The sequence below is a fragment of the Dysidea avara genome, chromosome 7, assembly GCF_963678975.1.
Source record: "Dysidea avara chromosome 7, odDysAvar1.4, whole genome shotgun sequence".
NCBI lineage: Eukaryota > Metazoa > Porifera > Demospongiae > Dictyoceratida > Dysideidae > Dysidea > Dysidea avara.
In genome coordinates, this window is record NC_089278.1 from 14,166,105 (window position 1) to 14,184,674 (window position 18,570).

General features: G+C 38.6%; 1 protein-coding gene across 1 annotated transcript; it reads right to left on the reverse strand.

The window, feature by feature from the left end:
• Positions 1 to 566: 566 nt before the first annotated feature.
• Positions 567 to 18,564, reverse strand: LOC136260460 (protein phosphatase 1 regulatory subunit 12B-like). Its single transcript, XM_066054192.1, has 17 exons — positions 18,228 to 18,564; positions 17,406 to 17,536; positions 13,926 to 14,044; positions 13,559 to 13,663; positions 12,460 to 12,511; positions 11,931 to 12,078; positions 10,927 to 11,010; positions 9,562 to 9,656; positions 7,165 to 8,434; positions 5,680 to 5,823; positions 5,295 to 5,517; positions 5,004 to 5,110; positions 4,589 to 4,783; positions 4,109 to 4,192; positions 2,809 to 2,871; positions 2,267 to 2,317; positions 567 to 901 (listed from the first exon to the last, which is right to left on the reverse strand). The coding sequence occupies exons 1-17, from the start codon at positions 18,513 to 18,515 to the stop codon at positions 791 to 793; spliced, it is 3,270 nt and encodes a 1,089-aa protein (XP_065910264.1). The 5' UTR covers positions 18,516 to 18,564; the 3' UTR covers positions 567 to 790.
• Positions 18,565 to 18,570: the final 6 nt, after the last annotated feature.

Below are 18,570 nucleotides of genomic sequence, written 5' to 3' on the forward strand. Positions count from 1 at the left end.
ACCTGCATGTAACAGGGCAGTTACCTGTAGTCATAACTTTGTGACATGACACTTCAACTCTACAGTTTCACCTTACTGTCAGTTACATCATTTTAACATGGACATATAAAGCAGTTCAGTAACCCACCTATACACTATTTCACAGGTTTTACTGCAGGTTAAGTGTAGACAGTATGGCTAGGCTGAGTGCATCTGTAATCTGTATTGGCTTCTAATCACTCATGTGGTCTCAGGAAACCAAGTAGCACAGCACTTTTGTTTGTGATCACATCTATACTACATGCAGTGTGTTTAGAAAATACAACCCACCACAAAATTAATATTAGACAGACATTGTACAAATGTAAACTTCGACAGAAAGGTATACCAGACAGATGCTCCATGTTTAAAATACTCATGCTTTAAAAGCATAATCAAGGAATTGCCATTCTGTGAATTTGAAGATATAAGGAAAGACAAGGCACAGAGGGCGCAAACTTGTTGAACCCCAAAAATGCAAATCTCACTGGTGAATTTGTTATTGTAGTGTAAAATGGTGGCTGTGTGTTGCTTCGTTTGGCCTGGTAGATGATGAAAAACATTTTTAAATTGTCATCACTGTACATGTACAACATTCTAACATTAGCTATGTTTTACAAAAATGATGCTCTTGACACTGAAGTAGAAGTAGTAATAGTATAACAAGTTATATAATATTAAATTGCAGTGTACTTTTGTCAACTCTGATGCAACATAGATTTATATTACATTAATAATATAATATAATTAGAATAAAGCAAAAAAAATTCTCTCAGTGTTGTTGTTGTTGTAATGGGGTGCGTGACAGTTTGCCTATAACTCTAATCAGCGCTCCGTTCTCATCTTTCAGTCTCTGGTTTTCGGATGATATATCGTTATAACACTGGAAGGCAAACAGCAATCAAATCACTGGTAATCTTATATAAAAAGCTACTACCATATAATAGAAAACTTTGGCGGTGTAAAACAATGGCAAATTTGGCTAATTGTCCTTTGATTAACCACCACACATTTTTTCTGCCAAAGTGTATTTACATCTATAAGCAATGTGTAGTGACATGTGACGAAGCACAGCAATTTTTTTGCCCAAGTTTTATACTGCCAAAGTGTTTCCTACCATATGGTAGTAGTACACAAGAGTATTATGTAATTATACAAACTTGTAGACTAGCGCTACCTGTACTGTTTGTGTATACCGTATTTCCTCATATAAAAGCCGAGCCTTTTACTTCCTTCCCAGAATTTATGACCCAGCCTGCAAATAAATAGGGCTTTATTTGAGACTGGGCATTTATTATAGATTGGTCCGATGCCTAGCGTTTAATCAAATTCGGGTGGTGGTAGAATGGGAATACTGTAATGGTAAGCATAGAAAACAGTGATACAGTGTTGACTATATAAACAAGTGTATTCAAAGGCTTAAAATGATTGAAAAATAGTTGTATCATACATATCTGTATGTACACGGGCTTGCCCGGACTACTCACATGATTACTTGTATTTTCATCCCTTAGAAGGCTCTAAACTCAAGTATGAAGAGAGCAACAACAAGGGAAGCCATTAACATTAAAATTCAAGCAATAGTCCAGGTCACTTTTGAACCTGGGCATATATTTTCCAAAGGTGCTGGAAACCTCCTGGCTTATAACCGAGACATGCATTTAATAGAATGTGGCTTTTATATGAGGAAATACGGTACTTGCATGATAATCTGCTTAACTAACTAAAAATATGGATGCTACAGATTGGCAATGTGTTTAGCTAGAGATAATGGAATTGTTAAATACTCTAATACAATAGCCAGATTTAAAGTCTGTGAAAACAGTAAACTATTCAGGTAGATTTACATGTACACGCCCACTCACACACGCAAATACTTTGCTTTCTAAACATCCTACAACAACTCAGAGAATTTCAGCAATATAACAGGCAGAGAGATGCTAATACATGCAGTTACTTAAAATGTTCTCCCTCTCTCTTCCATCCACTCAAGCTATACACACACACGATTTGCACACTTGTGTAACTGCATGAGCACAGCCATTTGCAAAAACAGCACACACACACACAGTAAATATAAAAAGCCGTAGTCAGTCAGTCAGCATATATACAAATGATAAAATAGTCCTAGCCTACAAAGCTGATGACATTGTTGCTAAAAGTTTGCAGTAAAAAAAATCCAGAAAATAGCAATCATTGCCATGACAATTGCTATGACAGTAGCAGGAATAAGGAAGGGATGACGCACCTTCAACATGTCTTCTAACTCTTTTAATCTTATCTGTAATTTTTCCTTTTCCTGTGAAAGATACAGTCATCCATTATTAGTTACATAAAGACTACCTAACAGATTTAAACACAAGTTTAATAATGAAAATTGGTGTGCACTATCAAGAATTACAAACATACAGAAATTGCAAACTACCATACAACTTTGTTAGGATGTGCTTAGCTGGCAGTGTGGTTTCTAATAAGAAGGTATTCCCTAGCACTTTGGCAGCTGAATATGTGTCTACAACTCTTTTGGTCTTCTGTACTATACAATTGTTTTACCAGAGATTACTCTAATAGAACAATCACTGATACTCTTAATAATGCACACCAACAAAAAAACAAACAAGTTAACTGAAATGTTTCTGGAGTTACAGGTAAGACGCACAACATGTACTCAGAACCAACAATGAGAAATTGCTCCAACATAAAAAGAGAACAGTCTAGTTGTGCCATTTATAAACATACTGTAATGCATACAGACATACTACAAAGAGAAACAGTTCCACAAAAACAAACCTTTCTTTCTTGTTCATAGGCGCGAGACGTGTCTTCTGATCTCCGTGTTAATTCTGTGTTATGCTGTGAACACAAAAAACACTAATAAACACCACAATATCCTGAAGGGAGCTATTGTGACTATTGCTTACACTACACACAACTCAACAAGCCTTTTCATCCCTTATATGCCATTAAATTCTATGCTAGCAGTACACAATTTGAAGAATGGAAAATTTGCGACATCACTACAACACCTTACAGTATTAGCACTTGAGGTTGGACCAGGGGCGTATCTAGACCAATTGTGATGCCCAGGCAAACCACTAACCTTGCAAGCAACTAAGTGAGCAACCTGTGGGATGTTCATACGTACACTCATAGAAATTTGTTTTTAGTGCAAAACATGGATAGCTATTGTGTATAGCTGCTAACTCTATCTGTATGGTGCATGAACATAAGCATTTATACAGCCTATCTAGCTAATCGCTACTGCATGATTGCTACCTAATCGATTGTAGGATGTATATGTAGTAATCACGTGCAGAGCCACAACACACATAGAGATCTTGTGTGATAAGTCCTCCTCCAGTCCTCCATTGAGGATGTGACTCACTAAACATGACAATTCATCCACTGACTGGCTCTGCTTCAGTGAACTTAGGTCTACAAAAAATGGTGGCAAAACTGGCAAAAATCCTGGTGATCTCCCACCACTGTGACTAATACAATTGTTTTAATAATAGCTCACATCACATATCACACTCCACTCCTAAATCGTACAACACTGACTCCACACCTCGTCGGTTTCCCCTTGTGTCACGTTGCATCTAAATAAATTCGGGCACTATTAGAGGACTCTGTTTAGAGCATTATCACGGACCTCGCACCATCAAACAATAATCAAACAATATCCAACTAACAGCCAACTGTGTACACTCACACGTCACGCGGAGAACACATGGCACCATTTTCTGATTTTAACTGAACGCGCAGCGCTAATTTGTTTCAAAGCGCGGTGCACCCCTTTTTAGAGAGGGTGCAAGTGTTGATGCATGGCAGGCAGAACTAGAGGCAGAAGCTGTTAGAAAATTGCGTAGAATTAATGGTAATGGGGGTGGGGGAAGATTTACAACTGTATGTGCTAAACACGATATTTTGAGTGGCTGCGTGACCCAACCATTTTCTGATGCCCGGGCCGCCACTGGGTTGGACTAGTATACTGTCCAAAGTGCATGTAGTATATGAGTAGTGTATACCACATATAAGAATTTCCCCCAGTAATGATGTGTATAGGTGATAGTGGGTCAACTCTGCTGACCTTTTTCAATTCATCAATCCTCATTGCTGCATGGTAGTAATCGTCATAAATTTTATCTTTTCTCATATTCACATCATCTAGCAACTGTACAAGGTAACGTGTAACACTACTAACACATACCACCATATACCACAACACTGTGTATGCTAATACAAATAGGACTATGAAAGTGTCCACTTATATACAGGTACGCTGATTTCATTGTGTGCTTCATGAGGGGTTCCACTAAATCTGTACAAAATAATCTCACAACAGTGGTGGCAGTGTTGATGTTCAATATTTAAGCATCATGGGAAAAGGATTTTTGTATTTTGTCCCCACTAGTGCTATACACTGTAGTGTAAAGATCCCACATATTGATAAAAAGTGATTTCATGTTTTTAAAATCAAGGCAAATGCACAAAGATCCTTTGTCTGGTTATATACAGGTGTGCTGTCTTTAACCTACACAAGTTTCACTGTAATCTCACAAGCACTTACTCTCTGCAGTTCAGCCACTTTGTTGTCAGTGTCTTCTGGTGGTGGAGGAGGAGGTGGTACCACTCGTGAGTTATCGTTGTGCTGCTGGTCAGGTGTTAACGGAAGTTTTCTTCCACCACCACCAGTTGATGACATTAATTTGTTCGACTCATCATTGATTGCTGGCTTCCCTTCTTCCGCCTTCCCTGAATCCTCCTAGGTAAACCCAACATGAATAATACCTTAACTTAAAACCTCCATAACAAAGATTTTGGTCCTAGCTTTACAAATTTATAGTCTCCGAAAAAAGAAACTTTTTTTTTGTAGCAAAGTGAGTCTTGACAGTTTGGCAGATAACTTATATGCATTCCATCCACAAATAAATACGATGATGCTAATTGTACGCATGACACAATGCAGAAGTACACATCCTTACTTCATATGTTATTCCAGTGCTTCTGCGGGTATTTTTTGGCCTTCTGCGCACATCTGACTGTAGTCTGGCCCGTGAGAACTCACCTGGAGTACCTGGTGTTGTGGCCTCTGGAAAGACACAAAAATGCACAATAGCACAGTGACCCACACTACCACCACACACTACACAAGTATACACACAATACATATTGAGGCTATGGAGAGATAAGATAGGATTTTTTTTTAGTAATTTGAACATTCTAGCAATTCATTTGTACCTCACAACACATCTACTCATCCATTCTAGCCTTACCACTTGTAGAAGAAATGGTGGAATCTTGCCGCGGAACAGGTTTGGGAGAGCTAAACGGTGAAGTACTGTTTGAGGCAGGAAGTAAAGCAGACAAGTTGAGTGAAGTGTTTGATGTGGTGGTACTGGTGGTCACAACAGGTTCTGCAGTAGAGGTAACTGGTTGGGTGACATCACTGTCAGCTTCTGTCTTTGTAGTACCATCTGGTCTTAACCAGAGAGTTTGCTGTTTGGAAGGGAAAACGCATTACACACAAACTCACATACAGGTTGTATACACGCAAAGTAAAAAAAACGTTTGGCTGCCACAATAAACAGCTTAGTAGACTCGTGACGAACGGAAGTAAAGTTTCCTTCTCACAGAGACAACACACAAATACAGACATACTTGCACTGGTAGACTATCAGCCTTTATTCGAGGTGCTGGTCGAGCTGCTGGCTTGAATCGACTCTGCACTGGTTTGTGGGTAGGCCCAATAACATTGCCAGTGGCTACTTCTGTAGTGACTGCTGCTGTACTGTCATCTGAACTCTACAACATTAACATACAGGAGTAAACATAAAACAGCACACCATCTCAGTGATACAGAAAAAATTAGTCAAAAATGAATCAGGATAGAAGATTACATTGTAGGTTGTTAGTAAAGACTTCCCATATGGTCAAAAGCAAATGTTAAAATGGGTAATGAATGACTGCTCCAGTATTTAGTGCTGTGATAGTATACGAAATAGCTTATAAACATGACAAAACATCATTTCAAAGTTACTGGTAAACATTTTATAAACATGTATCGTACAGTACAGTATAAAGGGATCATGAAGTGTTTTCTTACTCAAAAACTAGCCTTATGTTTCTTCCACAACAGCTTGGCTGGCAAATTGATGCCCTTCAACTCGACTATGGTTAAAGCTACAAGCTGATTTCTTCACTGTTCGATGTTGCCTCATGCTTTTTTGCCTACTGCAACAGCTACAATGTATGTATTATGGTCTTACCTTAGTCCACCACTACCATGGAGGTGCTGATTCACAAACGTGCTGGCTATCACGAGAATTGTCCATAATTTCCATGGTGACTGGATTGATTGCAGAGGCACTTCTAGCACTGTTCTGTGCTTGCAACGCTGTATAATGGGTGGGAAATAGCTGAAAAAGCAAAATAACCACGTCAATTTTCAGTAACTGATCGTCAGGGAGCATGTTCTATAGTGCAATTATTTTTATAATGTCTGGTGTCCTGATTTCCTCTGTTGCAGTATCCCGTAATGAATTACGTTATTGCAAAAAGTGTAAGGATAATTTTACATTTGAGTAGGAATGGAAGCAATGAAACAAGGGAGATCACTTATGCCTGCAGCTATAGTAGTGGATATTTAATCCCTCCATGGCTATATTACTGACAAGCTATTTAATATATGACTGACGCTTATGATCATTGTTTCATTCATTGCTTTTGCTTCTACAAATGTAGAAAATTACCTATTTTTCCTTATACTAGTTAACTGAAGCCTATGCATTACAATATCGTATAACTTGTAACTTTGGCATTATGACATATACCCAGGTCTTTATTTTGTGAGTTTGAAGTCTTGAGTATATCAGCTACAAGAATTCTCATCCACGGGAAATATATTTTAAATGGAATATACACTTGTAGGAATACCATTCATCCATTTATCTTTTTAGTGTTGCATGCATGACTGTTCTATTAGAGTGCTCGACTGTTCTTACTAGAGTATATTGATAGCAGCAATACCAAGAATTCTAGTATATATACATACGTACATGCTCATTACACGCACGCACGTACACACGTACGCACGCACACCTATGCTCAAACACACATACTACACACACAGTACAATATATATACTTTCTCTTTCTCTGATTGCTTAAGCTCATCTACCAACTTGAGCTCATCTGCCAACTTCTCTGCTTCAGCTTGCAGTTTGTCCTCATGTTTTTCTTCCTCTGCATCTTCTCGGGAAATTTGCTTCCACAACTCATCATCTACTGGCTGCGTCACACGGCGTGCTTCCCTCTTCTTTTTAGCTGTCACTCTCCTCTTTGCTTCTGCCTCTTCACCACCGCTACTGTACATTCGGCTGAATGACATGCTGCGTTCCGTTGATAACATTGATGAGTCAATTGGCTCAGAACCAGATGAAGTGAACGATGCAGAGAATGGGTCATTTCCACCACCACTAGCAGCTGTTGGTGATGCCGTCGTAGTGATTACAGGTGTGTCTTGAAGAAAACGATCATTGTGGTTTACTGTGGCAGGGTTTGAATGAGGCAACACACTGTCATGAGAATCAACAGACACTGAATCCTGCTGTTGTTGTTTTTTGCTTGATGCTGATGCAGCTGCAGCCATCAAACTCGGCCGATCCTGATGAAGAATTGGAGATGTTTTGGTAAGCTGAAAATCCTGATACTCAGAGGTACTACAGAAAGATAGCGGTCGGTGTTGTAAATTGCCCACATTCTTAGCATGTCCGGCAGAGCTGGTTCTCTTAGTAACAATCGATTTTAGTTCACTGTCCGTCGTTATGCGCGAGTCGTCTACTGTCATTATAGGTTTGGATACAAAGTTGAATCTCTTTGGTACGTTAGAATCACTAATCTTGTGCGACAAAGGAGTCGAATGTTGGTGCACAGAATTATTAGAGTTTTTATCTTTATCCACAGAATGGGAGTGTCCAGGTGTCTTTTCTCTTCTCTGAATGGCCATCTTCTTATCCAGGCTTCCACTACTGCTAGATTCAAATATTTTCCGTCTCTCAGAGACACTCGATGGACGCTTGTCCCTCTCCATTTTTTTGTCCTCTAGGCTGTGTACAGTTTCCAATGGTAACGACTGAGCTATTTGTAGTTGTTGATGCAGTTCACTTTCTTCTGAAGATGATGAATGCTCATGGTGTTGTGGCGGTTGGTGTGAGTCCACCTGCTGTTCCTTCTGTGGTTGTGTGGCTGTAGTTGTTGTTAAGGCTGGCGACTGCTCCTTAGCAACACTGGCCTCTAGTGGAGGTGAAGTGGTTTGCTCTTCTTGTACTTGCATGTCTCGCATGCTTTGTTGTAGCTCCTTCTTCTCTCGTAACATGTCAAGCAATTTAGGATAATCCCCTCTGTCCTTTGATAATCTAAACAAAAATAGAAAACATCATGGATCACTACAGACATTAGTCACTAAGTGGGCTATGACAGGGAAAACCATGGTTTTAGCCATACTACAGTGGAACCTCATCTTTCTGTTAAACAAGCCACAACTGTTAAAACCTAAATTTTGTTCTAGGTCTTTTTTGCACTGAATCTATTCCAAGTTTGCTAAAAAGTCATTTAACTACAGACATCATGATATGAACGAACATAAATCTCAGTTGCTTTACATCTTCATATCAACAAGCAGTTTGTGCACAATCTTTTCCAACGTTAAATTTAACCAACCATAAGACAGACAAGTTGTGTGGCAAATTAACCAGCAACTTGGTATGGGAAGCAAATTGGTATGACACTGGGCAGATAAAATAATGCAGTGTTAAAAATGTTGTCAGAAATGTTTGGATTAATCACATACAATGCATGCAATGTAATTTTAACCAAAGTATTTGTATCTTATTTCAATATCATCAAGTGCTCAGAACTTGAAACTGGACAACACAGAAAGACACATCAACACCATGTTAACCCTTAAACTCGCATAATTAAACTTAATAAATATGCATGCTTCGCACAAAGCGCTGTAACTTTCGAAGCGTCCATCCTATGGCTATGCAATTTATGTCATTCTACTTGTGATGTAACAAGGATTAAATGATACCTAGGGTTTTACCCTAACGCTAAATGGTGAGGCCAAAACTAGCCGTGAAAATAACTTTTCAGTAAGGAAACATGCAAACCCTTTACTTACCTTTATAAAATGGTCGATAACTCGATGGTAGTTGATCCTATCACTTTGCAACAACCTCCATTCAATTCGTCGTGAAATTTTGTATCAGGCCATATATGACTCACGTGAGTAAACCCACAATTGAAATTAAACACATGGCAAGACTTTAGAAACACGGAGAAGCGACTCGTCACTTTCACTGCTTCATAATTAACCTTCTCCGAGTAGCCCAGTAAACACACTTTTAATCTATGTGTATTTGTAGACTGTAAGAATTAAGTTACCCCATCTAGTGTCGCCATGTGTGCCCATATTGTGTAAACACGCATTTCCGAAAAGTTCTCTGCGGGGTTAAGGGTTAACAGGTATACAGGCTTGTACCTTCTCTTTAGACCAGGTGAATTATGCTTGGGGCTATCAAAGAGCATGTTTTCAAATGAAGGTGTCCTGATGTGATGGCCGATGAATTTCTGGTCCTAAACAAAAAGACAACATGTCACACAACTGGTAGTTACAAGCAACAAACTGGCATGGACAAAGTACATTCTGTAGGGATTAAATCAGGTGACCACCTCCATTGCATTTTATTGTAATGATCCCCACTACAAAATGTTTAACAAATTCCTAACACTTGTTAACTTATTTTTGTAACATCATCATTGTTGAGTTCCTACACACAGTCCATGGTACATACAAGTGCAGACAGTGGAATTCTACAGTGGCACTATCGTGATGTTCACTTGCAACTAGTGGTAAAAATTTTCCACGATCTTTGTGGTCCAATAAAAAATTTATTGGCCTCTTAGAACTCTTGAAAGCGAGTGATACAACCACCACCCTTTAAACCTAGATGCTTGGTCAATCAGCTGGTTAAGATTGGACATTACAGAATTAGTGTAATTGTAGTCAGTTCTGTCATTATGCAAAAATGACTTTGTACCTTCTGTGCACGAATGCAGACAATAATAAAACATTTCTTTCACGACACAGACAGTGACTGAGATTAAAAGTACCGTAGAGTCTGGTTGCTAAGCGTATGTGCTTATAATTTTCATAAAAAAACTTTTGTAAAAATCATACTACAGTATCTGTTAGGTGCACACACCCAATAAATAATTATGGTGTGTTTACCACAGAATCACTATGTTGTAATAGAGTAGTTAGTAGTTCGTGCTGGTCACTATGCCAGTATAGAATCTATTTTTGGGTGAAACCCTTCATGATAAACAAGAATATTGCAATCCAGAAGGCTGATACACTGTATACATAGTGAAGGGCGACCTCAAGGGAGACGTAAGCGCTCGAGGAGACATTCATTTTCCAGTAATTCCAGCTTTTTTACCGTGTATAGCTTTGTCACATGTTGAGCCTCACAATCGCCCACGTGCGCTTATCAAATCAAAAGAAATTTGTATGCGCTTAACAAATAATATGCACTTAATAAATAACCCGACTATACGGTATTATGCAACTCAGTAACTTATACAGTGGAACGTCTATATAATGAACAGTTTGGAACCAGCTGTTTTTATTGATTACAAGGAGGTTGTCTTTTTTTCAGAGGCAAGCTTGTATTAACTGCTTTTTATAAGAGAAGTTACTGTAAATGTACGGTGTGCATTATACAGAGGGTCCTTTAAGAAAGGTTGTACTGTAAAAGCTTTGGTATAATTCACATAATGCCTTCAGTACCATTCAACTGACCACATTCAATCCCTTCCCAACTGTACAAAACATAATGGTTACCTTTTGAAATGATGCCGATAAGGTCTTCAGTTCATCCAGCCTCTCAGCTAGCTCAGGGTCTACAATATCATCGACAGTCTCTCCCTGTTGAGTTATATATAATACACGATAACTTGCATTATATGAGAAATGATGCTACAAACAGTGAAACAGAATACAGATGGGAAGATACTAGCATTTCCGAGCACAAGTTCCACAGGTGTTTTAAAAATCAGTGACAAGGATACCAGATATATTTGCTAATGGTATTTTTGACCGGTTTAGTAAAGACACGGATACATTAAATCTTATCGACAAGGGAGCATGTAACTCTGTAAACAGCAAAATTCAAACATGGCTGCTGTGTACTACAAAAAGTAACTTTTAAAATTCCATAAAGGACATGATATGGAAGCACATGGTCACGTACAGTATGTCATGTTACTGACACGATGAAGCAAAGCTATGGAATGGCATGATGGAAGAATGGTAGCACAGGAATAGCAGGACAGCCTTTCTAAATGTACATTTGTTAGTGACATGAAATTAATCCGATTGAGTATTCCAAGATTTTCCTTTGACTTGACAGCCTTCCTATCAAAGCAGTTTTGCTTCCTTCACCAGCTTTCACACAAGATGATGGAATAGTGGCCCATTCAGTATATCCCTGTTGCACATAAGAATGATGTAACTTATGATACGTGTTACTATCACAAGATGCCATGTTTGAATTTTGCCTGCCTTGTTAGTTGCATGCTCCCTTGTCCAGGTAGAAACTACAAATAGTATTTTTGTCCTTTAGCTTGATCTCGTTGTTGATGGCCACCATACAATTTCAATCACAATAGAAAACAACACTCAAAAATATAAGAGTCTTCCAGTTAGAAAAAATGCATTTGGAATAAGGTCAATTGGCAAAAAGTAAATTGAATTAGTACACTACTCAGGATAACATTGCTACACTACTCAGGATAACATTGTTACACTACTACAAACCACTAGACACACAACGAGTTAGCACTTACATTTAAAGTGGAAGCATTAACATTAGCTCCCTTCTCTACTAGGAGTTCAGCAGCATCCATGTTACCCCAGTAGACGGCAGCATGAAGTGGAGTCCACCCATCATCATCCACCGCGTCAGTGTCAATACCTTCCGTTGTTAACAATACGCTGTGGGAAGGAGATGACACTGGTGAAGTAACTGCTGCTGTTATTAGTGTGTGTGTGTGTGTGTGCGTTTAAATACAGTCTATCCACATACGTACTACACAGCACATTCATACAAACCAACACACATACAGTGTACGTACATGTGCGCACGCATACTACAAACACAGGTAATCAGGTCCTAATTCAAACAGATGGGTTTACTAGAACAGTATGAGTCAAGTTCCTTGTTCAAGGAAACAACAACAGCAACTAGGCACAACTGGCCATCGAACCTGGCACCATTCAATTACCAGGCTAGAGCACCGGTGTGCTCTAGCCACTTGGCTATGCTACAATACACACTCATACGTACACACATAGATATGTACTAACACTACACACCTTATCACTTGGTCATAACCCTTAGCAGCAGCAATGTGAAGTAGAGTTGCTCCTATACAATAACACACAGTCACAATACACATTAAACATCATATGACAGCAAAGTTTGAAATACACAGACACCTCTCTATATCAAACAATTAGGAGCCAGAATTTTAGTGAAGGTTTTTTTTTTAAAGAACAAAGTCCTTTTGTCCCTATTACCAGCAAGCTTTTTTTTTGTTATTAGAAAAGTTTGCTTTAAAACATTCCCTTATTCACAACAAATTTTGTACATGGTGTAAAATTTTAAATATTATACATAATGTATAACAATCACAGAGAAAACAAATGACTGGTTAGCATTTGCAAAACATACAGGGCACATTACAGGTCCACAGCCTCTACTGCAACTTAAATCCCACCAGCACACTAGTGACCATACACAAACAATCCGTAGTCAAAGTAGGTGCCTGCCCAGGATTATCTCTCAGTGGCAGCTTAGCACAGACTGAAATGGAAGATATTTAATGTACATGAAAACATTTTAGATTCTATTTTAAAAAATGTGCTGGGTGGAGTAAAACGCAAATTCCAGAAAGCATTCTAGTGAGTAAAGTTTTGCAGATTGCAAACAAGCATTGATTTGTCACTAACCCTTTAACAAGAACAACTTAACTAGCTTTCACAATATTTTGTCCAGCTCACAAAATTCATTTCATGAGAAGATTTCCAGATATACAGTAATCACAAGCACACCCTTTCATTGTGAAAAACTTACAGGGTCTCACAATATTACTACTGCACACAAAATACGTACATATTACACTGGAAGACATAAGGTTGGTTGGGGAATAGTTTGTAAAGTTCACTATCCAGTTTGCACATTACTGATATATGACATAGTGGTTCAAACAATTCAAACAAACTACAGCCACCAAAAATTATACTACTGTACAACACCGTGTGTATGTACATGTAGCATGTGTAGTAGGTGTACTTTCAGTAGTGCGTGTGTGTGTGTTTGTGTGTGTGTGTGTGCGTGTGTGTGTGTGTGTGTGTGTGTGTGTGCGTGTGCATGTGTGTACAGGATAGTACAGTGTAACTACCCTATACTCACCTCCAGGAGAGACAATTGGTTTATAGCTAGGATTGTTCTTAGCTTTAATGGCATCATTTAACAATACATGTTCCTCTCGCTGTTTCTGATTATCAACGTCAATACCTTCAGGACACAAGAAGCAATAAATATACAGCTACACAGCTTTCAATGTATAGGGAGTACACTGGGACCTGATACTGTGGTCAGGACACTTCAGAACACCCAGACACTTATTTAAGTATTACTTAAATGACTTCATTGCTGTTTTCATATTACTACTGGGCCAAGGTAGTTTTCAAACTCAAAACCCAAGTGAACCTCGTAGACTGGTTATTTAACATTAAAATGGAAGGATGGATTACCAACAACAACCACATCATCATACCTTGAGATTCAATGGCCCCTTGTAGTAGTTCTAATACTTCATCATCTTCAGCAGTATCACGAGGAGTATCACCATCAGAGTTCACAGGGACCGGATAAGCTCCACTGTTCAATAAGTACCTGCATAGACAACAACATGTCATCAACATAATGAACAGCATGCATAATTAAGCCTTACATCAACAGTGATGCATTATAATAGACAATTCCTTTAGCCCACTTGCATGCCAATCAGGCAATCAACCTGAACTGGCTACAATATTCCTTATTAGGGCATAGCCACTAAGGTATCACATACATACAGATAACAGGCCATTCCTGTGATGCCCACACTCTCACTATTGTGACAAATTTGCATGTGTTACAGTGGAATGCTCCCTTCAAAAGGACACCTTAAACACTGGTACTTTTATATGGTCCGATTTGTTTACATACATTTAGACTCTAAAACCACTAATAAGGACATCTTGATAATCAAGGTACTTTCATATAGTACCTCAGGACGTCCTTGGTGTTCTGGGTCTAAGTTGACTAATACAAATGGAACCACATGTCCCGATGATCAGTTTAGACAACTGTATGGGCATTTCTTGCCAGGCCATTTGTAAATACAGCTATCCTGAGCATCATGAATGTGGCACAGCACGCTTCTACGTCACAAACTACATCACCTTTGTTGCTACATCATACACCTGTGTAACTTCATGATACGACCTTCTACATGGGTATACGGGAGTAGGATACTCTCTTTGGTATACATACAGTATTATCAGACATGCTGATTTAGGGGTCAAAGTACAAGTACACTAATACAAAAGGAACGATATGTACTTCATAAAGCCAACATACAGACAGGCTCTATGAGTAAGCAGTCTTTAGTTCCACTTGTTATGAAGAAGACAGTAAAATAAACAATGGAACTAACGCTGTTCATGGTTGATCAACTAATAGGCATATTTATTGACACTGTTAAGTTATTCATAGACCAACATCGTCATGCATCATCCATCACAAATAGACCAAGACAAAAAATCTGATCAGCTAAAGAATCCTTACAAATACTGATCACCTTATTAGGAGAACTTGACATGTCTGTAGGCAGTAGTGCCTTGTACTAACTAGCCTGCCCTCTTCCCAGCTATAGAAAGTTAGTTCTACAAGGTTATATCAGGTTAAGATAATGTGTTGTCTGTGATGCACTGATATTGCTATGTCAAGGAAGGAACCTTTTTGCTTCCATCACATATCTACATTGCCACAATATGGTTGCTAGGTAGTGCATTTGCTATCCCTCCAGCTGGCACGGTCACCAATCACTGCCAGTTGTAGAGAATGATGAGGTCAAACCACTGTGGGACTTGGGGATGATTACTGACCTCTGAGTGTATTACAGCTGACCAGACATTATCCTGTACTTTAAGACCTACTGTATATAGCCACTCCAGGGTCATGTCCTGCCACCTACCAACACACTTGAAGAAGCTGCTTGAACCTGCAGCAAGCCGTCATTTAGGAACTATATCTATTTAGGCTTTTAGCATGTTTTCCAATTTGTTTCTGTACAGCCATCATGTATATCTACATGTAACAGCTCCACCATACAGCATAATAGTACTTTTAGGCCGCTCCTAATAGCATCCTGAAGAAGCTACTATCCTAGAATGTTTTTATACCCACTGCAGCAAGCAAACAATCAACTTAGAGACTACTCTATTTTTTAAAAGTTTACTTTTTTTTGCTCATGTTCCAACTATTCTGCATGTTAAAACGTGCTGACCCAACTCCATGTACCATCCACAGTTGGTATCACATTACCATTAAGCTCATTCATGTTAGTATCAATAGCAGTAATTATCACTAACAAACAAGCGGTGCAATGAATAGCAGCAATTCCGTAATTTAAATGATGACAACCAATTAAACCAATCACATGAGCACTTGTTCAGGTGGCTGTACCTGATGCAAGGCCCTTGATGGATGATGAAACATTTTGGATGGACTGCACAAAATCAGATGGAAGAATAAGGATGGAGGACAGGCTATACTAGCACAAATTGTGATAACAGGAGGAAATTATCAGCCAGACTTTATAATTGGTCAGTCACCTCTGAATGTATTGTACACAGAGTATAAAGACAGCTAATCAATGTCTAGTGGATTTCTTAATAATTTGACAGACACATGTACTACAGATGTGTCATTGAACAGGATGATGCAACACACACACACACACACATAGAAAGGCAAAGCAAACTTTTTGGCCTTATCTTATACATGGCCAGTGAAACACTAAGCCACTCATGTGGTACTACGGCAAATCCTACCAAGGATAGGACTGGTATCCAACAGGTGTATATCATAATTCACAGGTAAAGATGTGTACTCCCAAGAACCTTACCCATTATATGAAACATGCGACAGTTGGCATCAGATTCCTTGGAACAATGTGAAGATTTTTTACTCAAGGAAACAACAACAGCAACTAGAACTTTTAAAATTACAAAGCCAGTGCTCTAACCACTTGGTTGTGTTGCCTTACACCACACACACGTGCACTTGCAACTTGCACATACACTCACGCACGCACGCACACACACATACAACTACTCTAGTCAAGGCTTAATTCACAAAGCTTGGAAGTTACTTTGAAGTGACTGTTATATGCACATCAGTTACTAATCTAATCATTACCAAGAAGTGAGAACATGTGCACTGATCAACAAACTTCTAGTCCTAACACATGAGGTGACACAAAGTGCACTAGATTAGGAATAAACGTTGCTCTACTGTGTAAGAGTTTATTACCTAAAACTTATTGAAGTTGTACATCATTCTACCTTAAAAGGAAAGCTGCTCACATATGAACAAGGAGGGTTTTTAGGTTTAGAACTGGCTGGTAAGCAGGAAATATATCGCTCACTTCAGACCATATGAATTTTTTTACTGACTAAACATTGTAATGCTATGGATAAGTAACATATCTATTGTGATGTTCATATTGCTCTGAATTACAGTAGAATCTTTCTATTCTGTACACATTAGGACAACTTTCCTTATTAGCAGAGTATCCTAATTTCAGAGGTCTAAATGTTATCTAAGTGTACAATTGGGGCCATGGTATTGATTTTACAAGAGGTACCACTGTATATTGTATATCAGAGAGGACACAACATTTGTGTTCAGTGAATATTAAACGATGGTCGATATGTATATATAATTAAATTAGTGAATTAGATAGAAACAATGAAATACAAGAAATCTTCTACTACACAAACAAGTTGTACAGTTTCACAAAACTATGGACACTGTAACTCCCTACTCAATGAGACATGTACACAATGAGACATGTACACAAGGAGACATGTACACAAGGAGACATGTACACAAGGAGACATGTACACAAGGAGACATGGTTAGATGCATAAAATAAACATACACTAACATCATTACTAGGCCAAGGTCCCCTTTATAATTTACTTACTGTACAATGTGTGAGTGTCCACAGCTGGATGCAGCGTGAAGCGGTGTCCACCCTTCCTTGTCTTGAGCATTAATATCAGCATTGTTCTTAACCAAAATCATTGCCATTTCTAGATTATCATCAATACAACACTGCAAAATAAAAAGGCCATTACAAAAATACAGTAGTTGATGTGCTCAGCCAAAGCTTTGTAAACACACTGGACCACCAAAGAGAGTGCAGAAAACCAGACTCAGAATTGACTATACATTGTACAACACAGCTGATAATGCTAACAAATCACTAATTCAGTTATGCTACATTTTAATAGGTAGTGTTGGGTCTAGAATTTCTCTGTTCAAAAAGTTGATAGCTGTGCAGCAAGTAAGGCGTAACAATTTGACTAATTTGTCAAACCACAATAAACTGAGTCAGTCACTGCCTAACAGCATGTGTACAGAACTTGCAATCCTATCTTAGTTTGGCATGTTTCTATAAAAACTATCCAATGCATACTTTGTAAGCATATCCTATGTATAGCTCTACAACTTTTATCTGTAAGATAAAACCACCAGCACTGTAAACAAGACTGATCTGTACAAGAAGAGATATATTGGATTCTACAATGATCTGATACACCATGACTCAGCATGTAATGCTCACATCACATATATAATCCTCAGGTACCTGAGGTTAATAGATCTGTACCTTAACTGGTCATAGGCACATCAACAAGGCAGAATACCCACTATACAAACATAGTTTATACAGAGAAGGTAAAACTAAGCAACAGGAACGCTAAAAACACCACCCCAATTATTGCCTATCGTAAAATAAGCTTACTTGATGTAGAGCGGTCATTCCATCCAGGTTCTTGTAGTTAACATCTATACCATCCTCTGCTATTAAGTGTTCTACCTCATTCGTATCCCCGGCCGCTGTGGCCGCTAAAAATATTATACCATCGCTGAATTTAACACGCGGCTTTAGCCGATTAGTTTTAATCGTATCCTGTTCACGATTGGTATCACTGTTCTCCCATTCTTTAAGCTGTTTATTTCTCTCTAGAACAGCCTCCTGGGATCGTCCTAGTGCATATCCCTTTTCTTTCTTTTCCTTCATCGTCGCCATTTTATGACCAACAAATGACGCGAAATTATTGGAACATTTTTACTCCAGTCACTGT